Source organism: Porites lutea, chromosome 12 (assembly GCF_958299795.1).
Source record: "Porites lutea chromosome 12, jaPorLute2.1, whole genome shotgun sequence".
NCBI classification, from domain to species: domain Eukaryota; kingdom Metazoa; phylum Cnidaria; class Anthozoa; order Scleractinia; family Poritidae; genus Porites; species Porites lutea.
The window spans coordinates 5,136,674-5,159,032 of record NC_133212.1 but is presented as its reverse complement, the minus strand read 5'-3'; the positions used below and the strand labels follow the sequence as shown (position 1 = coordinate 5,159,032).

At 40.3% G+C, this 22,359-nt stretch overlaps 4 protein-coding genes across 4 annotated transcripts; all 4 read left to right on the top strand.

Moving 5' to 3' along the window:
• Positions 1–2,489: 2,489 nt before the first annotated feature.
• Positions 2,490–3,670, top strand: LOC140921957 (uncharacterized). Its single transcript, XM_073371969.1, has one exon. It carries the CDS (start codon positions 2,490–2,492, stop codon positions 3,174–3,176), a length of 687 nt encoding a protein of 228 aa, XP_073228070.1. The 3' UTR covers positions 3,177–3,670.
• A 5,185-nt stretch (positions 3,671–8,855) lies between these two features.
• LOC140921340 (uncharacterized) lies at positions 8,856–9,958 on the top strand. The gene has a single exon (XM_073371335.1). The coding sequence runs from the start codon at positions 8,867–8,869 to the stop codon at positions 9,551–9,553; it is 687 nt and encodes a 228-aa protein (XP_073227436.1). The 5' UTR covers positions 8,856–8,866; the 3' UTR covers positions 9,554–9,958.
• A 5,727-nt stretch (positions 9,959–15,685) lies between these two features.
• LOC140921956 (uncharacterized) lies at positions 15,686–17,392 on the top strand. The gene has a single exon (XM_073371968.1). It carries the CDS (start codon positions 15,686–15,688, stop codon positions 17,390–17,392), a length of 1,707 nt encoding a protein of 568 aa, XP_073228069.1.
• Positions 17,393–20,866: 3,474 nt separating this feature from the next.
• LOC140921955 (uncharacterized) lies at positions 20,867–21,895 on the top strand. Its single transcript, XM_073371967.1, has one exon. The coding sequence runs from the start codon at positions 20,867–20,869 to the stop codon at positions 21,653–21,655; it is 789 nt and encodes a 262-aa protein (XP_073228068.1). The 3' UTR covers positions 21,656–21,895.
• The last annotated feature ends 464 nt before the right edge of the window (positions 21,896–22,359 follow it).

The window sequence follows — 22,359 nt, the reverse complement described above, 5'->3', positions numbered from 1 at the left end:
GAAACGGCGTTCACATCTCCGGTAGGAGATGTAAAAACAATGTCCTCAATTAATTAGTAATTTCGTGCCAGTTGCAATGACATTTTTACTGGCAGATTTAGGGTAGTGGACCGAAGAGCCTGGGCCCCCACTCTATTTTTAAGGCAAAGGGAAGCGCGCAGGGTCAACAAATCTTATTTTCTAGGTCAGCCTACCTCTTATCAGGGTCTTGATAAGCAGCCTCCCCCACTTGCTTGAGGATCTGATCATGAATCCGTGATAGAGTGCGTTTTGTATTTATCATCATCATTATCGTCGTCGTCCTACCACCAATAAGACCACAATTATCACTGCAAACATCAGCAACACCATTTTCAGCATCATCATCATCATGATCATTATTTTTCTTCGACAATGACGTCCATCGCCTGCAGGAACATTTCGCTCTTCGGCAAACTTCGTCGCATGATTCCATTTCGTTTAATTTGTCTGCAAACGTAAGCAAATTTTTCTGGAGTGGAATTCTTAGAGTCCTTCAGTCCAAGTTCAGGAAAGAGAAATAAAGAAAAAAAATCGTGTTGTGTTTACGTTCCCCATAAAACGTGAAATTTGTTAAAGAAATGTACCGAAAGGTGTGCTGTTAGAGCGTTTTCACTCAAGTGGCCAGCAGCCATGCAAATTTATTGGGACGCCAACATGGCCACCGTTTTGTTGTATAGAGACGCCAAAATGGCGAACTTGACGTAATCCGCTCCTAGAAACGACAAAATTGTTGTTCTTTTTTATCATTATTTGACGTACCAGTCGTTATCATCGCCGTCGTGTTTGCGTAAGCTCCCTAATCACGTGGCAACCTCAAGTGCAATGTTTCATTCGTTGCACATTTCAATAAAAAATTAATGTTTGTAAACAGTGAGTATCGCTTTCTCTTTTGACGGTAACGTTGCCGTCGTGGTTGCTAAGCTGCCTTATATCGAATGTCTTCACAACCGCACAATATAATGCTGTCAAAAATGCTGAATCACGACATCACTGATGCAAAATATCGATGTGGCATCAATGTACCTTCATTGCTAAGTAGTAAAACGGACTGATCACAGTTTTTAACAGGATTGAAGTCTTATTCCCTGTTTTTACTTCTGGTAAGTAGCGAAGCAATTGAGTTTTAATATTTAGACTTAAGCAAGCTAGAAACTGTGCAATAAACTTGCCATGGCCGTGTAATGGTTATAAGTAAGTGTTAAACCATACCTGTAAATGCTTGAACCTATACTAACTAAACGAAGGGTCTATTGGTCTCGATTTCAATCATTCGTCTAGAGTGTATGGGTTTTTCCACCTGGAGATACTAAAGTAAGGAACAAGGTTTGACATTGTTTTGAGGCATTTGCACACTTTGAAGAATGTTTAGTGCACAGTGAATGATAATCTAGGAAGCATAATTGCGGAAGTACATATTTCCATGTCAGAGGGGAAACAAAAACCTGATTTAAAACCTTACTTTTCAGACGCAAGAAAGTGTTTTTAAATAAAAAAGAAACATTTTTGCTCCTTGAAATAAACGATAATGTCCCTCCCAGTAAAACTTTGATTTTCTTTTGAAAGGAAGTGTGCTTGCCTCCAAACAAGAGAAGAAGTCTAATACTCGCTGCGGTCACATCACTAACTATGGTTAAGACGGGGATAACTATAGTTAGCTATTTCAGTAATATGACCGCTTCTCTGTTCACTCTAACTATAGTTAGAAAATTTACGCCTCGGTGATCCAAAACAATACAGACTAACTATAGTTATACCCAAGCAGGGTTCGTGGGTTAGTTTTAAGTTTACAAACAAAACATAAGATAAGGTTAATTTAAAAAAAGGAGTCGTAAGCTCGGTTTAGTGCAAGAAACATCACGACTATTGTTTCAGTCTTTCGCAACTAGGTTTTAACTAAAGTTAGGAAACATCTTAAGAAACTAATTTTGGTTTAAGAATAGAAGTTCGCTATTAGAAGAGTATTACTTAATATACTCACTTGATTAATTACTTTCATTTTTTAAGACAAATGACTTGATATTTGTCGTCTAAAGCTCTGTATACTGAGCAAGCGTAAAGTACACGCGTTCTTGACCAAGTGTGAGGTCAATATCTTGCTAGATATTGGCGGGTGTTTTTATGCATCTTTATTAGTATGGATGGAGGAGGAGTCGCACAGAAGACAAAGAAAGGTAATATCCCATCTTGACTTTACGCTTGGTCAATAAAAGATTTATCATATTGCCAAAAGAAATTATGACTTTTGAGAACATGGCGGACAATCGGAAGGGGGCAATATATAAGTTAATTTTCTTCGCTCAAGTAGCCTGCTTAGAGTCAACCATGATATAAATATTACCACTCAAGATCTAGAGAAATGACAGAAATCGAGCGTTAATTTTCCACTTTAGAGGCAATAACTAGTTCTCACATATCCTTTATATAAGACCTTGCCCTTGTCCATTAAATTGCATGTTTTTGTTTAGGACATGGAACAATCAGCAGTAACCGTTATGGCCTTGTTGATGGCGCTGTTAGTACCTCTCCCTGCGTGTGGTGTGAGGACATTTGACACAGGCGCTGGTAAAGTATTCAAGCTAAGTGTGACTAAAGATGTCACTCTAGAGAGGGGAAGCCGAAACTTCAACAGTTTGAAATATCTCATAGTATCCAAACACCCGGGATATCCTAACAAGCGCTCATTGGTCCAGTTTGAAAATCTTCCCAGGTCGTGTCCATCATCAAATGTGATTTCAGCCAAAATGTACTTGTACTATGAGTATTCCCACAAACCAAGTTTTCGCTCTATCAAAAGTGTCCCTTTCATTCTGCGTTATTTGCGAGTGTACCTTGTTAAAAAACCGTGGGCTGAATCTCAAGCAACCAGTACCATGCGCAAACGTGGCATCCGTTGGTCTTCCCCGTGGCTAGCGCTTGACGGCAGAGACGCTGAGGCAACTCCCCAACGAGGAACTGTCACCATCTTTCCCCACAGACCCAAAGGTTTCGTGGAGTTTGACGTCACAAATGCGGTGAAGGCCTGGAGTAGAGGAGTACCTAATTACGGCTTGGTGATACGCGCATTAAACGAGTTTAGTCCTGGCAGGGACACACGCTTTGCCTCCAACGCCAACACCGCTTCAAAGCACGCGTTTGTTTTGGTGCGCTGCAAATGAGGATGGTACGGGGTTGGTTGATCCGTTCATAAAAAAGCTTTTTGATGGCATTCATTCCCGCATTCTTTGTTAGTGTGGCTTCAGCTTTGATGTAATTCTTTTCTGTGCAATCATTTTTTTCTCGAGACTGAGCATAAACTGTAGCTACCTCTATTGTTAAATAATAAAAATGCATCAATGGAATCATACACTTTCGTCTACAAGTTCGACGTTTAAAATAGTCATCAACATTAACCTTCTCCTGACATGAATTTGGTGCAAAGGAGATGTACAAATTTGGTGAATCTCCGCGGTAACACTTCTATTCATGAAATATGTTTAATTTGAGCCTTTGACAGATGGCAAAGCCCTGTTTACACTAAGTATTTTGTTCAATTTAACATTTTGGACCTTAATCTGATCCTATGTCGATGTTTACCAGGAAATGACTATCTTACTTGTTTTTAACAGTTTTAAGCCTGTTTCCTTGAGTTTTTAACCGAATTCATGGCAGTGGATAACTTTAATTAGATTTAAGTGATTTTATTGGTGTTTTTGTGGGTAAGTGACTATTGATCTAAATTCTGCCTTGAACTTTGAACCGCATTTTTAATTTACCGTCTGAATGGTTAATTTATGGAAAAGTTTTAGCCAACATTTTCAATGAAGAAGCTTCACACCTTCTGTAAATCGACAACAACCTTAGATTTTCAAACTGTATATTTAGTGTTTTCCTTTCTTTCATTATGAAAAGTCTGTACACGAGTATATACCTTGTAGTTTTTATATTGTTCTCCTTGTTTTGTATTGGCTAGTTGACCTAAGCTTAATAGTGAAAACTTAGGCAGAAAAACCATTTTATTCCATTAGTTTAAACTAAGTGGATGGTTTACTGGCTGGTATAAAATGAGTGTATACTAAATTACCACAGACAGAATTGTAAGCTAGGAGCTGGAAGTGAATAAACCACCATTGGGCATGAGTCAGAAAAAGTTGTTTGTTGTAAGGGCAAGCTAGTCCCCTCAGAAAGTCCTTTCAACACTGTGGCTGAAGCAGACAGAAACTCAGAAAGTCGTTCAATTAAGTAAAGCGTCTCGTACAATGTTTTTTTTGTAAGAGTTAAATATAAGACTTTATATTTGTTTCACCGTATTTAAGGACGTAAGGGCGGCTTTGATGCCTCTCGTTATTTCGATTTCTTTTGCTCCATTCAATTCCTCGGGCTTTCCACAAGTTGCTCGGCAACTCTTTGGCAACTTCTCGTATTTTGAGCAACTTTTTTGTTTCCAGCTACTTTTTCCATGAGCAATTTCTCTAGTTATCTTCTAATTCTGAGATATCAAGCAGCTTTTAGAGTTTAAATTGGCCTTTCTTCCATATTCCACAATGTTTTATCAGTAGAAAACTTATGAATTTCCAGTAAAAAAAAGGAGCCAAATCCTCTCCCTGAGGCAGATTAAAGTATAAAAGTAGTCGGGCTTCTAGATCAGCGGTTTTTAAAGAAAATTCAAAATGGTGGACGAACATCAGTCACACTCGACTGACTTGAGTGTCTCGGGTGAAGAAGGTCATTCAACAATTTTATTCGCTCATTACACTTTCTGGTTTTACAATTGAGGACAAAGTTGTTTAGCAACGCTGGTTACACTGCAAAATTGCACAAAAATGCTTAGAAATCTTATTTTTGCGGTACAGTTTGCATATTTTAGCATCAGACAAAAAATGTTTTGTTTTTTCGAGCAACTTTTGAGCAAGTTTCGTTACCAAAAGCAACTTTTGTTGTTCACCGCCTGAGCAATTTTTAGGCAACTTTTTGTGAAATCACGGGTAACTTTTTGGAAAATCTCGAGCAACTTGTGTAAAGCTCTATCAATTCCACCTGCTCATGCAAAAGATTATTAAAAAAATATATCATAGACACAGATCACGCTTCCGGTATCAGGCCCTTTGTCGACCATCGCGCCCTCTTTTGCAAGTCAATGATTCTACTTTCGAGCCAAGCTTCAGATACATGTGCTTTTGTTGGTTTCCTTTCAACTTTTGTTTTCATATCCGCCAAGTGCTTCTACAGGTTGCAAGCCGTCTTTAAGGATGTTTCAATGAATTGCTATGCTAGTGAGTTGGCTTTCTGTTCTGGAGTTTTTTCTTGGATTGTAATTCATCTCATGTGAGAGGTAAGTGTTTCACGCAAGCGATCGCTGTAAGTACAATCCATTTTTGTGTCCTCTACTTCCATATTTATACCTTTTACTTTCGGGGCTATTAGTTCGAAGTTGTAGAACGCGTAGAGAGAAGAAAACAAAATAAATTTCGTTGGAGGAAAAGCCCCGAAAGAAACGTCTTGACCTGCAGATCATCTCCAAATGTTCAATCTTTGCAATTGTGCTGTTGCTGCTTCAGTAAACTGGAGTTCTCTGCCTATTTATACATTAAGAGCGGCATCGTGTTGACTTCCTTAAGTCAACGCTCAAAGAATGTTTTTGTAACGAAGCCGTAATTTTGTTATTTGCAACGTCAAGTTTTGGGGCAAGAAATTGTCAAAGACTAAACAAAGTGGATTGAACTGCCGTAGCACATTCCCTTAACCACTCAGTAATGAAGCAGTTTGTTGTACATAAGACAAATTTTACCAAAAAGGGTTTCTTAAAAGGAAACAAAAAAACTGATTAGCTCGGCGTCGTGTCCAATTGCATTATGGGACTGTTTCTGGGACGCTATCGCGTCTTATTAGGGAGCTTAAGCAAAGGCCAGAGCAAAGGCGTTTTTGAGCGACGCACTTTAACCGGAAGTGAGGTCATCTTCATTTTAAAGCACATTGACGCTACCAAATTTGTATTTTTAAGTGTCTTTACTATTATAGAGACGATTTGTCCAAAAATTTGGGCAAAACCACCATCCAAAAATGAAAAACCACATCTTCCGGTTGAAGTGCGTGCGTCGCTCAAAAATATCTTTGCTTAAGCTCACTATTTGTTGACTATTACGAGGTTGCACAGGAAACTAGGGCAAATAATCGTCCCCCGAAACTATTCCATGGTGCAATTACACACAAGACTGCAAAATGGCCAAGACACACTTACTATTTTCCAATCTGCAACTGTATTTAGCGTACGTGTGTTGTGGGGTAATGTATATTCTGCGCTTTGGATAAATGACATGTAATGTCGCATGTTACACATCCTCACATTTGCTGTCACTATTTAACGGCTAGGCCTTCACTTGGCTGAGCTGACAATGTAGAAACGGCGTTCACATCTCCGGTAGGAGATGTAAAAACAATGTCCTCAATTAATTAGTAATTTCGTGCCAGTTGCAATGACATTTTTACTGGCAGATTTAGGGTAGTGGACCGAAGAGCCTGGGCCCCCACTCTATTTTTAAGGCAAAGGGAAGCGCGCAGGGTCAACAAATCTTATTTTCTAGGTCAGCCTACCTCTTATCAGGGTCTTGATAAGCAGCCTCCCCCACTTGCTTGAGGATCTGATCATGAATCCGTGATAGAGTGCGTTTTGTATTTATCATCATCATTATCGTCGTCGTCCTACCACCAATAAGACCACAATTATCACTGCAAACATCAGCAACACCATTTTCAGCATCATCATCATCATGATCATTATTTTTCTTCGACAATGACGTCCATCGCCTGCAGGAACATTTCGCTCTTCGGCAAACTTCGTCGCATGATTCCATTTCGTTTAATTTGTCTGCAAACGTAAGCAACTTTTTCTGGAGTGGAATTCTTAGAGTCCTTCAGTCCAAGTTCAGGAAAGAGAAATAAAGAAAAAAAATCGTGTTGTGTTTACGTTCCCCATAAAACGTGAAATTTGTTAAAGAAATGTACCGAAAGGTGTGCTGTTAGAGCGTTTTCACTCAAGTGGCCAGCAGCCATGCAAATTTATTGGGACGCCAACATGGCCACCGTTTTGTTGTATAGAGACGCCAAAATGGCGAACTTGACGTAATCCGCTCCTAGAAACGACAAAATTGTTGTTCTTTTTTATCATTATTTGACGTACCAGTCGTTATCATCGCCGTCGTGTTTGCGTAAGCTCCCTAATCACGTGGCAACCTCAAGTGCAATGTTTCATTCGTTGCACATTTCAATAAAAAATTAATGTTTGTAAACAGTGAGTATCGCTTTCTCTTTTGACGGTAACGTTGCCGTCGTGGTTGCTAAGCTGCCTTATATCGAATGTCTTCACAACCGTACAATATAATGCTGTCAAAAATGCTGAATCACGACATCACTGATGCAAAATATCGATGTGGCATCAATGTACCTTCATTGCTAAGTAGTAAAACGGACTGATCACAGTTTTTAACAGGATTGAAGTCTTATTCCCTGTTTTTACTTCTGGTAAGTAGCGAAGCAATTGAGTTTTAATATTTAGCCTTAAGCAAGCTAGAAACTGTGCAATAAACTTGCCATGGCCGTGTAATGGTTATAAGTAAGTGTTAAACCATACCTGTAAATGCTTGAACCTATACTAACTAAACGAAGGGTCTATTGGTCTCGATTTCAATCATTCGTCTAGAGTGTATGGGTTTTTCCACCTGGAGATACTAAAGTAAGGAACAAGGTTTGACATTGTTTTGAGGCATTTGCACACTTTGAAGAATGTTTAGTGCACAGTGAATGATAATCTAGGAAGCATAATTGCGGAAGTACATATTTCCATGTCAGAGGGGAAACAAAAACCTGATTTAAAACCTTACTTTTCAGACGCAAGAAAGTGTTTTTAAATAAAAAAGAAACATTTTTGCTCCTTGAAATAAACGATAATGTCCCTCCCAGTAAAACTTTGATTTTCTTTTGAAAGGAAGTGTGCTTGCCTCCAAACAAGAGAAGAAGTCTAATACTCGCTGCGGTCACATCACTAACTATGGTTAAGACGGGGATAACTATAGTTAGCTATTTCAGTAATATGACCGCTTCTCTGTTCACTCTAACTATAGTTAGAAAATTTACGCCTCGGTGATCCAAAACAATACAGACTAACTATAGTTATACCCAAGCAGGGTTCGTGGGTTAGTTTTAAGTTTACAAACAAAACATAAGATAAGGTTAATTTAAAAAAAGGAGTTTTAAGCTCGGTTTAGTGCAAGAAACATCACGACTATTGTTTCAGTCTTTCGCAACTAGGTTTTAACTAAAGTTAGGAAACATCTTAAGAAACTAATTTTGGTTTAAGAATAGAAGTTCGCTATTAGAAGAGTATTACTTAATATACTCACTTGATTAATTACTTTCACTTTTTAAGACAAATGACTTGATATTTGTCGTCTAAAGCTCTGTATACTGAGCAAGCGTAAAGTACACGCGTTCTTGACCAAGTGTGAGGTCAATATCTTGCTAGATATTGGCGGGTGTTTTTATGGATGGAGGAGGAGTCGCACAGAAGACAAAGAAAGGTAATATCCCATCTTGACTTTACGCTTGGTCAATAAAAGATTTATCATATTGCCAAAAGAAATTATGACTTTTGAGAACATGGCGGACAATCGGAAGGGGGCAATATATAAGTTAATTTTCTTCGCTCAAGTAGCCTGCTTAGAGTCAACCATGATATAAATATTACTATTCAAGATCTAGAGAAATGACAGAAATCGAGCGTTAATTTTCCACTTTAGAGGCAATAACTAGTTCTCACATATCCTCATATAAGACCTTGCCCTTGTCCATTAAATTGCATGTTTTTGTTTAGGACATGGAACAATCAGCAGTAACCGTTATGGCCTTGTTGATGGCGGTGTTAGTACCTCTCCCTGCGTGTGGTGTGAGGACATTTGACACAGGCGCTGGTAAAGTACACAAGCTAAGTGTGACTAAAGATGTCACTCTAGAGAGGGGAAGTGTAAACTTTAACAGTTTGAAATATCTCATAGTATCCAAACACCCGGGATATCCTAACAAGCGCTCATTGGTCCAGTTTGAAAATCTTCCCAGGTCGTGTCCATCATCAAATGTGATTTCAGCCAAAATGTACTTGTACTATGAGTATTCCCACAAAGCAAGTTTTCGCTCTATCAAAAGTGTCCCTTTCATTATGCGTTATTTGCGAGTGTACCTTGTTAAAAAACCGTGGGCTGAATCTCAAGCAACCAGTACCATGCGCAAACGTGGCATCCGTTGGTCTTCCCCGTGGCTAGCGCTTGACGGCAGAGACGCTGAGGCAACTCCCCAACGAGGAACTGTCACCATCTTTCCCCACAGACCCAAAGGTTTCGTGGAGTTTGACGTCACAAATGCGGTGAAGGCCTGGAGTAGAGGAGTACCTAATTACGGCTTGGTGATACGCGCATTAAACGAGTTTAGTCCTGGCAGGGACACACGCTTTGCCTCCAACGCCAACACCGCTTCAAAGCACGCGTTTGTTTTGGTGCGCTGCAAATGAGGATGGTACGGGGTTGGTTGATCCGTTCATAAAAAAGCTTTTTGATGGCATTCATTCCCGCATTCTTTGTTAGTGTGGCTTCAGCTTTGATGTAATTCTTTTCTGTGCAATAATTTTTTTCTCGAGACTGAGCATAAACTGTAGCTATCTCTATTGTTAAACAATAAAAATGCATGAATGGAATCATACACTTTCGTCTACAAGTTCGACGTTTAAAACAGTCATCAACATTAACCTTCTCCTGACATGAATTCGGTGCAAGAAGATGTACCAATTTGGTGAATCTCCGCGGTAACACTTCTATTCATGAAATATGTTTAATTTGAGCCTTTGACAGATGGCAAAGCCTTGTTTACATTAAGTATTTTGTTCAATTTAACATTTTGGACCTTAATCTGGTCCTCCGTCGATCTGGCCCTCCGTCCTACTTTACTTGTTTTTAACAGTTTTAAGCGTGTTTCCTTGAGTTTTTAACCGAATTCATGGCAGTGGATAACTTTAATTAGATTTAAGTGATTTTATTGGTGTTTTTGTGGGTAAGTGACTATTGATCTAAATTCTGCCTTGAACTTTGAACCGCATTTTTAATTTACCGTCTGAATGGTTAATTTATGGAAAAGTTTTAGCCAACATTTTCAATGAAGAAGCTTCACACCTTCTGTAAATCGACAACAACCTTAGATTTTCAAACTGTATATTTAGTGTTTTCCTTTCTTTCATTATGAAAAGTCTGTACACGAGTATATACCTTGTAGTTTTTATATTGTTCTCCTTGTTTTGTATTGGCTAGTTGACCTAAGCTTAATAGTGAAAACTTAGGCAGAAAAAAAACATTTTGACAAAATAATTTTCTCGAAGATTTCATGCATGCTAATTAGGCTTTTCAGGCTTTTTCAACCAATCAGATTAGACTTGCGCCTGCATTAGTTTACACTAAGTGGATGGTTTACTGGCTGGTATAAAAATGAGTGTATACTAAATAACCACAGAGAGAATTGTAAGCTAGGAGCTGGAAGTGAATAAACCACCATTGGGCATGAGTAAGAAAAAGTTGTTTGTTGTAAGGGCAAGCTAGTCCCCTCAGAAAGTCCTTTCAACACTATGGCTGAAGCAGACAGAAACTAAGAAAGTCGTTCAATTAAGTAAAGCGTCTCGTACAATGTTTTGTTTGTAAGAGTGAAATATAAGACTTTATATTTGTTTCACTGTATTTAAGGACGTAAGCACTTAATACTTTACACATAGAGTAGAATAAGGGACGGCTTTGATGCATCTTTTTTGTGATGGTTAATTACGCATGTCTCTCTCGTTATTTCGATTTCTTTTGCTCCATTCAATTCCTCGGGCTTTCCATTAGTTGGTCGGCAACTTTTTGGCAACTTCTCGTATTCTGAGCAACTTTTTTCGTTTCCAATTCCTTTTTCCATGAGCAATTTTTCTAGTTATCTTCTAATTCTGAGATATCAATCAGCTTTTAGAGTTTAAATTGGCCTTTCTTCCATATTCCACAATGTTTTATAAGTAGAAAACTTATGAATTTCCTGTAAAAAAAGGAGCCAAATCCTCCCCCTGAGGCAGATTAAAGTATAAAAGTAGTCGGGCTTCTAGGTCAGCGGTTTTTAGTGAAAATTCAAAACACTCGACTGACTTGATTGTCTCGGGTGAAGAAAGTCATTCAACAATTTTATTGGCTCATTACATTTTTTGGTTTTACAATTGAGGACAAAGTTGTTTAGCAACGCTGGTTACGCCGCAAAATTGTCCAAAAATGCTCAGAAATCTTATTTTTTTTGGTACAGTTTGCATATTTTAGCATCAGACCAAAAAATGTTTTGTTTTTTCGAGCAACGTTTGAGCAAGTTTAGTTACAAAAAGCCACTTTTGTTGTTTCCTGAGCAACTTTTTGTGAAATCACGGGTAACTTATTGGAAAATCTCGAGCAACTTGTGTAAAGCCCACCTGCTCATGCAAAAGATTATTAAAAAACTATATCATAGACACAGATCACGCTTCCGGTATCAGGCCCTTTGTCGACCATCGCGCCCTCTTTTGCAAGTCAATGATTCTACTTTCGAGCCAAGCTTCAGATACATGTGCTTTTGTTGGTTTCCTTTCAACTTTTGTTTTCATATCCGCCAAGTGCTTCTACAGGTTACAAGCTGTCTCTAAGGATTTTTCAATGGATAGCTATGCTAGTGAGTTGGCTCTCTGTTCTGGAGTTCTTTCCTAGATTGTAATTAATCTCATGTGAGAGGTAAGTGTTTCAAGGAAGCGATCGCTGTAAGTACAATCCATTTTTGTGTCCTCTACTTCCATATTTTTATCTTTTACTTTCGCGGGTATTAGTTCGGGGTTGCAGGAAAAGCCCCGAAAGAAATTAAACGTCTTGACCTGCAGCTCATCTCCAAATATTCAATCTTTGCACAGTTGCTGCTTCTGTAAACTGGAATTCTCTGCCTATTTATACATTAAGAGCGGCATCATGTTCACTTCCTCAAGTCAACGCTCAAAGAATGTTTTCGTAACGAAGCCGTAATTTTGTTATTTGCAACGTCAAGTTTTAGGGCAAGAAATTGTCAAAGACTAAACAAAGTGGATTAAACTGCCGTTGCACAGTCCCTTAACCACTCAGTAATGAAGCAGTTTGTTGTACATAAGACAAAATTTACTGAAAAGAGTTTCTTAAAAGGAAACAAAAACTGATTAGATATGGAGTGATTTATTGCACGAAAGACTGGCTCGGCGTCGTGTCCAATTGCATTATGGGACTGTTTCTGGGACGCTATCGCGTCTTACTAGGAAGCTTAAGCACAGGCCAGAGCAAAGGCGTTTTTGTGCTTCGCACTTTAACCGGAAGTGAGGTCATCTTCATTTTAAAGCACATTGACGCTACCAAATTTATATTGCTAAGTGTCTTTACTATTATAGAGACGATTTGTCCTAAAATTTGGGCAAAACCACTGTCCAAAAATGAAAAAAACACCACTTCCGTTTGAAGTGCGTGCGTCGCTCAAAAATGAGCTCACTATTTGCTGACTATTACGAGGTTGCACAGGAAACTGTGGCAAATAATCGTCCCCAAAAACTATTCCATGGTGCAATTACACACAAGACTGCAAAATGGCCAAAAGAAACTTACTACCATACTTTTCCAATCTGCAACTTTGCTGTCACTATTTAACGGCTAAGCCTTCGCTTGGCTGAGCTGACAATGTGGAAATGACGGTCCCATCTCCGGTAGGAGATGTAAAAACACTGTCCTTAATAAAGTATTTTCGTGCCAATTACATATTGACATTTTCACTGGCAAATTTAGGAGAAGGGCCCGAAGGGCCTGGGCCCCCACTCTATTTTTAGGGCAAACTGAGGCGCGTAGTGTCAAGAAATATTATTTTCTAGCTAGATCAGGCCCCCTCTTATCAGGGTCTTGATGAGCAGCTTCCCCCACTTGCTTGAGGATCTGATCATGAATCCGTGGTTTTAATAGAGTGCGTTTTTCATTCATCATCATCATCATCATCGCCGTCGTCGTCGTCATACCACCAATAAGACCATCATCATCACAGCCAACATCAGCAACACAATTATCAGCATCATCACCATCATGATCATTATTATACTTCGACAATGACGTCCATCGCCTGCAGGAACAATTCGCGGCCAACTTAATGCGAGCGAATTTTTCTGGAGTGGAATTCTTAGAGTCCGTCAGTCCAGAAGTTCAGAAAAAGAGAAATAGAGAAAAAAAAATCGTGGTGTGGTTACATTCACCACAAAACTAGAAATTTATGAAAGAAATGTACCAAAATGTGTGCTGTGAGAACGTTTTCTCTCACCTGCGCTTGACCTGCACCGTTCTAAAACTCTTATTCCATTGGTCCCTTTTAATCTGCACTTCCATTGTTTTCAGGAACAGGGGCATTGTTATGTCACAATCCTTATTGTTTTCCCAGCCAATCACAAACAGTTGTTCAAATAGGTGGCCAGCAGCTATGCAAATTTATAGGGACACCAAAATGGAGGACGCGACGTAATCGGCTCCTAGAAAACGCTCATATCGTCGTTCTTTTTTTATTATTATCATATGACGCTCTCGTTGCCGTCGTGGTTGCGTTAGCTCCCTAATCACGTGGCAACCTCAAGTGCAATGTTTCATTCGTTGCACATTTGAATAAAAAAACTCAGTGCTTGTAAATAGCGAGAATCGCTTTCCTTTTTTACGGTAACGTTGCGGTCGCGGTTGCTCCTTATATCGAATGCCCTCACAACTGTACAATACAATGCTGTCAAAAATGCCGAATCACGACATCACTGATGCAGAAAGTCGATGTGACGTCAATGTATCTGCGTTGATAAGTAGTAAAACGGACTGATCACAGTTTTTTACAGGATTGAAGTCTTTTTCCCTGTTTTTACTTCTGGTAAGTAGTAAAGCCTTAAAGTTTCAATATTTAGACTTGCGCAAGCTAGAAAGTGTGCAATAAACTTGCTGTGGCCGTGTGATGGTTGTGAGTAAGTGTAAAACTACAGCTGCAAATGCGTGAACCTATACTTACTAAACGAAGCGTCTATTGGTCTCGATTTCAATCATTTGTCTAGGGAGTTTAGGTTTTTCCACCTGGAGATATTAAAGTAAGGAACAAGATTTGACATTGTTTTGAGGCATTAGCACACTTTGCAGAATGTTTAGTACACAGTAAATGTTAATCTAGAAAACTGATTGCGGAAGTAGATATTTGCATGTCAGAGAGGAAACAAAAACCTGATTTAAATCCTTACTTTTCAGACGCAAAAAAGTCGGTGTTTTTAAATGAAAAAGAAACATTTTTGCTCTTTAAATAAACGACAAAACATTGATTTTCTTTTGAAAGAAGTGTGCTTGCTCCAGGCAAGAGAAAAAAGTCTAATCCTGCTATCCATGTTGCTTTTAATATACTCAATTGATTAATTACTTTCCTTTTATTAGACAAATGACTTTGATATTTGACGTCTAAAGAAACAGGTAAGATTATAATTCATCCAGTTAATATAGACTTCTGTCGTCCATAGTGGTTGTATATTAAATATCAAGGTTGTTTTTGGTACTCCATATATAGTAAAGACGATAATTCAAGCCATTATTTTACCTTCAAAGACGAACTAACTAGAGACCGTTATGCCTAATTTTAAACAAGCCAAACCTAACAATTCACAGTCAAAACCTGAGAGATCGATTTTAAAAGGCTGCAGGTGAAGCGAGTTTCCGCTCTGTATAGTAAGCAATTTCAGCGGAAATACTGCATGTCGCATTCTGTGGAATTGTGATGGCTGTGACTTGGTTTTAAATATTTAGACACGAATGTCGATTCCAAAAATTCATCTTCAAATTTGATTGTGTTAAATACTGCCGTTTAGATATTGCCTTTGCTTGTTCATGGATGAGCTAGCGGGCCTTCGCACAGGACGATATTCTAGTCGATTCTAGTTCAATGGATATATCTATGAACAAACGATGCGGCTATTCCAACAATGACTTCATCGGGTTTTAAGGTGCAAGGAGGAAGGGAAACAATGAACCTTGGAATGTTAGTGTAAAATCGACATTTGAAGGACATTCCCGGTATCCTACCGCTCTCTGTGAGGGTCCTCAGGTAACAGAAAACGAGAAAGAACTCAACACATTTTTCAAATACGACGAAACCGTCTAAACCTCTGTATACTAAGTAAGCGTAAATGTACACGCGTTATTGACCAAGTGTGAGGTCAATATCTTGCTAGATATTGGCCAGTTTTTTGTGCATCTTTATGGATGAAGGAGAGGTCGCACAGCAGAAAAAGAAAGCCAATATCCCACCTTAACCTATACGCTTGGTCAATAAAGGATTTGTCATATGGCCAAAACAAATTATGACTTTTGGGTACAACGTGGGCAATCCAAAAGGGGTAATATAGGCTCATTTTCTTCATCAAGTAGCCTGCTAACGGAGCCAACCATAATATAAATATTCCCATTCAAGAGATATATATGACAGAATATATATGACAGAAATGTTGCGTTAATTTTCAGCTTTCCATGCAATTACCAGTAGCTCTCACATATCCTCACGTAAGACCTTGCCCTTGTCTATTAAATTGCATGTTTTTGTTTAAGGCATGGAACAATCAGCAGCAAGCGTTATGGCCTTGTTGATGTCGGTGTTAGTAACTCCTCCTGCATGTGGTGTGAGGACATTTGACACAGGCGCCGGCAAAGTGCACAAGCTAAGTGTGACTCAAGATGTCACTCTAGAGAGGGGAAGCCAAAACTTCAACAGTTTAGAATATCTCATAGTATCCAAACACCCGGAATATCCCAACAAGCGCTCATTGGTCCAGTTTGAAGATCTTCCCAGTTCGTGTCCATCATCAAATGTAATTTCAGCCAAAATGTACCTGCACTATGAATATTCCCACGAAGCAAGGTTTAGTTCTATCAAAAGTGTCCCTTTTATTCCGCGTTATTTGCAAGTGTACCTGGTTAAAAAACCATGGGTTGAATCTCAAACGACAAGTAATGTGCGCCTCCGTGGCATCCCTTGGTCTTCACCGTGGCTAGCGCTCAACAGCACCGACGCAGAGGCAAATCCCCAGCAGGGAACTGTCACTATATTTCCCTACCGACCCACAGGTTTTGTGGAGTTTGACGTCACAAATGCGGTGAAAGACTGGAGTAGCGGAGTGCCTAATAACGGCTTGGTGATACGCGCAACAAATGAGCTGGATGCTGGTAGAGACACGCGCTTTGCCAGTAACGCCAATTCTGATACTTCAAAGCATGCGTTTGTTTTGGTACATTGCAGTGATGAGGTCCGGCCGTATACTCCACCACAGCAGCCTTTTGCGACTGCCAACTCGAGTGATAGTAATGGTAATCGTTCTAGCACATTGGACCCCACTTTTGGGCACACAATAGTAGCTCTTCCTACACATGATGACACAGGCGCGGGTAAAGTCTACAAGCTAAGCGTGTCTCAAGATGTCACTCTAGAGAGGGGAAGCGAAAACTTTAACTGGTTGGAATATCTCATAGTGTCCAAACACCCAGAACATCCCAACAAGCGCTCATTGGTCCAATTTGAAGATCTTCCCAGTTCGTGTCCATCATCAAATGTGATTTCAGCCAAAATGTACCTGCATTACGAATATTCCCACAAAGCAAGTGATTTTGTCCCTTTCAGGCCGCGTTATTTGCAAGTGCACCTGGTTAAAAAACCATGGAACGAATCTCAAACAACTAGTACTATGCGCCTACGCGGCCTCTCTTGGTCTTCTCCGTGGCTAGCGCTGAACGGTACCGACGCTGAGGCAACTCCCCAGCAAGGAACTGTCACTATATTTCCCGTACGACCCAAAGGTTTTGTGGAGTTTGATGTCACGAATGCAGTAAAAGACTGGAGTAGTGGAGTACCTAATAACGGCTTGGTGATACGCGCAACAAACGAGCTTGATCTTGGCAGGGATACACGCTTTGCTAGCAACGCCAATGCTGATTGGACAAAGCATGCTTTTGTTTTAGTGCACTGCAAGGATGAGGTCGGGCGATATAACCCGTCACAGCAGCCTTATACGACACCCTCCCACACATCAAGTACTCCTTTTGAACAAAAAAATCCCACCCTCTCCTTAGCTCTTCCTGCACATGATGTGAAGATGCCTGACACAGACAGGCTTAGCGTGACTCAGAATGTCACGCTAGAGAGGGGAAGCGATGGCACTAACAAGCAGTTACAGAAACAAGGGGGTGGCTGGTCCATTCACAAAAGTTCTTTGATGACGTTCATTCCCGCATTCTTCGTTAGTACGGCTTCAGCTTTGATGTAATTCTTTTCTGTACAACAGTTTTTTCCTGAGACTGAGCGTAAACTCTAGCTATCTCTATGTCTGAAGCAGACGGAAACTAAAAAAGTCGTTAACGCGTCTCGTACAATATTTTGTCTGTAAGAGTTAAAGATAAGACTTTATATTTTAAGTGGTCAGTACTCTTTAGCCTGCGAGCAAGCTCTCCGGAGCGGTCTGAACCCTCCCCCTCTCCTGTACCTCGTGGAGAGCTTGCTCGCAGGCTAAAGGTGCGTTCACACTTCAGGGCACTAGTTCCCGTGCACGGGTACAAAATGGCGCTTTGTTTACACGCCGGGTACCCAAGTTGTCTTTCGTCCACTTTGCCCCGTCAGCAGACGTCATTTTTGCATCCGTTTTATTGTATAGGGACACCAATATGGCAGACCTGACGTCATGCGAAAACCCTAAAATAAAATACTTTTTAGATGTTATCGTTGCCTTCGCTGTCGTGGTTGCGTGAACTCCCAAATCATGTTCCAACCACAAGTGCATTGCTTCTTGAAACTAAAGATTCTTTTGTTTCCTTCTTAAAAAATGTAGTGTTTGTAAACAGTGAGTATCGTTTTCTTTTTAACTGGGCTGCCGGTGCACGTGGCGAGCCCAGTTTATCAAATACGTTCCCTTCTCAGGGGTATTTCTGGGAAGTCGTAGTGGCGGTGCGCCGTCCGGCTCTCCTAATCTTGACTAGACTGCGTGTAGTCCGCCCTTTCTCTTAAAATCCGTCTAGTTCTTATCTCATCCAGCGCGATTGCAAACCACGACGTTATTATTACAATAAGGGATTGAGCCCTCGTTTCTCGCGGCTCGCGGCTTTGCCGCTCGCCTGCTTTGGTTTTGCGTGCAGTAACTTTGCAAAGAAAAATAAGAGACTGCTCGCAGTCTAAATCTTGACACTGTTTCAGAGCAATAACTATAAGGTTAATGTAAGGGAGTACCCCTCCCCCCGGTATTCCGGGATTTATGTCGAGAAATGAACACTATGAACACTGCGCTTTTTCATCGTCTCGTTGAAAAGATGCTACGATGAGCACCTTTTGGGTTTTTTCTTCACTTCTTTTTGAAGTTTAAACCTTTCGAGGAGTTTCTTTCCTTGCAAACTTGATTGCAAATCTCTCTGTGTCAAGATTTCATTCGCACTTTTTTTTCAGTTCCTTCTTCGAAAGGTGGTAGGATGGGTCGCTTTCGTAGACTGCAAAACAGTCGGGTTTTTTTTCTGAAAATCAGCAAAGAAATCCGGGTAAAGTGTGGCGTAAAAGTCTTACGCGCGCGAAGCGCGCGAGCCTCACACTCCCCTATTTTAGCGTCTCCCCCCAATCTCGCTCTCTGTTTTTCAACCTCGTTCCAGACGTTTTGTTTGACTGCTCGCGCGTTCTTGAATACGCAAAAATACGGACTGTTTCGCAGTCTATCGCTTTCGCAGTTTCTCTTCGCTTTAAACCGTTTAAAGTCTCTTTTTATCTTATTGCAATTCTTGCTCTGCGAGTGAAAAGTCATTCCTTACAGGAAAGGAATGTACTCATTGTAGATAGTCACGTCCAAAAATACATACAGGCAGAAAGGCTATAAACGCAATATCAGACAAAAACAAACCTTATTGTAATTTGCTTTGTCCAGAATTTATTGAAAAATGTAATGCTGGTTATCAGTATAGCTGACCCTGTCGCGTTTTGTGAACGACAATAATTTTTGGAATTTCCGGTTAGGTCAAATTGGTGACATTATACTATCACGCTATAATTTGGCGGAAAGAGGGATTGGGGCAGGGGTGCGTTAGGATAATGCTAATCGTTTCCTGCTTAGAATGGCTAACTTGCTCATTTTTATTGGTAATGGTGGAATTTAACAGTTACTATACAGCCCCCACTTAAAAATGGTATTCATTTTTCTTGTTACGAAAGTCTTCCAAACGGGTACAATGTTCAAATGAGTTTATGTTTCACTCTCACATGAGATTCTATGTCACACAATGGTCGGCGACGAGGTTATTTTCCTCCCCTCGGAAAAAAGTCGCCCCTTGGCAGCCTAGTTAAAACCGCCTTTCGACGATTCTTGTTGGCTAAGCTCCCCTATGTGGAATGTCTTCAATATAATGCTGTCAAAAACGCTGAATTGGATCACGTCATTGCTGATGAAGAAAATCAATGTGGCGTCAATGTATCTGCATTGATAAGTAGTAAAACGGACTAGTCGCAGTGTAAAACAGGATTGAAGTCTTATTCCCTGATTTTACTTCTGGTAAGTAGCGAAGCTATTCAGTTTCCATATTTAGCAATAAACTTGTGATGGTTTTATTAAGTAAGTGTAAAACTATACATGCAAATGCTTGAAGCTATACTAACTAAACGAAGCGTCTATTCGTCTCGATTTCAATCATTCGTCTAGAGTGCTTGGGTTTTTCCACCTGGAGATATTAAAATAAGGAACAAGATTTGACATTGTTTTGAGGCACCAACACACTTTGAAGAATGTTTAGTGCACAGTGAATGTAAACTAGAAAACATAATTGCGGAGGAGGAGTCGCACAAAAGGAAAAAAAAAGCCAATATCCCATCTTGACCTTCCGCTTGCTCAATTAATGAAGGATTGATCATGAGGCCAAAAGAAATTATGACTTTTGAGAACAAGGTGGGCAATCGGAAGGAGGCAATATAAGCTCATGTCTTTCGCTTAAATAACCTGCTTACGCAGCCATAGATAATATAAATATCACCATTCAAGAGATATGACAGTTTTCCACTTTACAACCAATGACTAGTTCTCGCTACCGGGGGTACTCCCTGATAGGTATGTGCCACCCCCAAAGGGTAGGATTTTTGGGCCTTTTTGGTCTGAAAACGGGTACTCCACTTTGGCCATTTCGGTCTGGAATCGGATATAGTCTTTATGAGTTTTAGAGGGAACTACGGGAGCGTATGGACGTATTTATCGTTTTAATTACTAATGAATAAGAAAAAAAAAAAAGAAAGAAATATGCGAATTCGAAATGCATTTGAAGAAATTGTTTTGCTTGCGCTCTATTCTAGGTAATGATGAAATAGTCTCTGCCTTAAGGCCAGGTCTGAAAAAGGGTGTGGACTTAAGAGGTCAGTTCTGTCGGGTGTGGAAAATGACATTTCTTGTCTGAGATACGGTCAGGATTTGGATAACCGGGCGGCACACCCCTAGCCTGCGTAGCAAGCGTTTCCGTGCTGTTTCGGAGCAAAGAAAGACAGCACGTAAACGCTTGCTACTCGCGCCATTTTTCGCGCGGTCCTCGTTCGGAAACAGCACGTAAACGCTTGCTACTCGCGCCATTTTTCGCGCGGTCCTTGCTCGGAATCGAAACAGCACGTAAACGCTTGCTACGCAGGCTAGTACACCCTCACTAAGAATTCCCAGGAGTACCCCCCAGGCTCTCACATTTCCTCATATAAGACCTTGCCCTTGTCCATTAAACTGCATGTTTTTGTTTAGGACATGGAACAATCAGCAGTAACCGTTATGGCCTTGTTGATGGCGGTGTTAGTACCTCCCCCTGCACGCGGTGTGATGACATTTGACACAGGCGCCGGTATAGTGCACAAGCTAAGTTTGACTCAAGATGTCACTCTAGAAAGGGGAAGCCAAAATTTTAACAGTTTGGAATATCTCATAGTATCCAAACACCCGGAGTATCCCAACAAGCGCTCATTGGTCCAGTTTGAAGATCTTCCCAGTTCATGTCCATCATCAAATGTAATTTCAGCCAAAATGTACCTGTACTTTCAATACTCACACAAAGCAAGTTTCATGTCTATCAAAAGTGTCCCTTTATTTTCGCGTTATTTGCGAGTGTACCTGGTTAAAAAAGCATGGAACGAATCTCAAACAACCAGTACCATGCGACTCCGAGGCGTCCCGTGGTCTTCCCCATGGCTAGCGCTTGACGGCAGAGACGCTGAGGCAACTCCCCAGCAAGGAACTGTCACTATCTTTCCCCACCGACCAAAAGGTTTTGTGGAGTTTGACGTCACGTATGCTGTGAAAGCCTGGAGTAATGGAGTAGCTAATAACGGCTTGGTGATACGCGCAACAAACGAACTTGATCCTGGCAGGGATACACGCTTTGCAAGCAACGCCAACATCGATAGTTCGACGCATGCTTTTGTTTTGGTGCGCTGCAGCGATGGTTCTAACAAGCAATTACAGAAACTTCCCCCACTTTTAGTGGCTTCAGTTTTGATGAAACTGATTTTTTTCTGTGTAACATTTTTTTCCCAAGACTGAGTATAATAACGCTGCAGTTTGTGTTAACAAGATAAACTTTACCACGACGGTTAGTTTAAAAAAGCAACAACAACAACAACAACCTACAATTGATTAAACAAGTATTTGACAACCGTTCTGCTTCTGTCGTTACAGAAAATAGCTTTTAAATAACGCCATATACACACTTATTTTTTGGCTATTTACAGTTTGGTACAGTGCGCTTCGTACGAGTAATGTATGTTTAACACTTTAGATAAATAAAAAGTAAGGTCGTACTTCATAATCCTAATCTTTAGTGTTACTGTTATCATAACCATCACCATCAGCACCATCGCCAACGTCATAGCAGCCACGACGAAGGCGACAACGAAAAGGTCCAAAAGCAATTGGTTTATGAGCAAAACGACGGCTCTGCACGTGTATTACACTTGTTAGTACATCTCTTTGACGTCCACTGCGCCACTACGACGTGAAAACCTCTTAACGCGACGTTTTGTGGGGGACGTGAACATACGACGGCGAATTTTTCTTCCTCTTTTTGAACCTGGATAAAGCCCTTACGAAACTGACCCCAGGAGAAATCGCCTACATTTGACAAATTGAGCGGGTTAGAATAAATGCGATAAAGCAGGCTATTTAAAAGCACGCAAATTTATTTTTTAGCGACGTGTTCACAGCCGTCGTCGTTGCGTGAGCTTCCCATTACCATCATCATTAACACC

Coding starts and splice junctions, on each gene's coding strand:
- LOC140921956 (XM_073371968.1), top strand. CDS start 15,686: ATGGAACAATCAGCAGCAAGCGTTATGGCCTTGTTGATGTCGGTGTTA.
- LOC140921340 (XM_073371335.1), top strand. CDS start 8,867: ATGGAACAATCAGCAGTAACCGTTATGGCCTTGTTGATGGCGGTGTTA.
- LOC140921957 (XM_073371969.1), top strand. CDS start 2,490: ATGGAACAATCAGCAGTAACCGTTATGGCCTTGTTGATGGCGCTGTTA.
- LOC140921955 (XM_073371967.1), top strand. CDS start 20,867: ATGGAACAATCAGCAGTAACCGTTATGGCCTTGTTGATGGCGGTGTTA.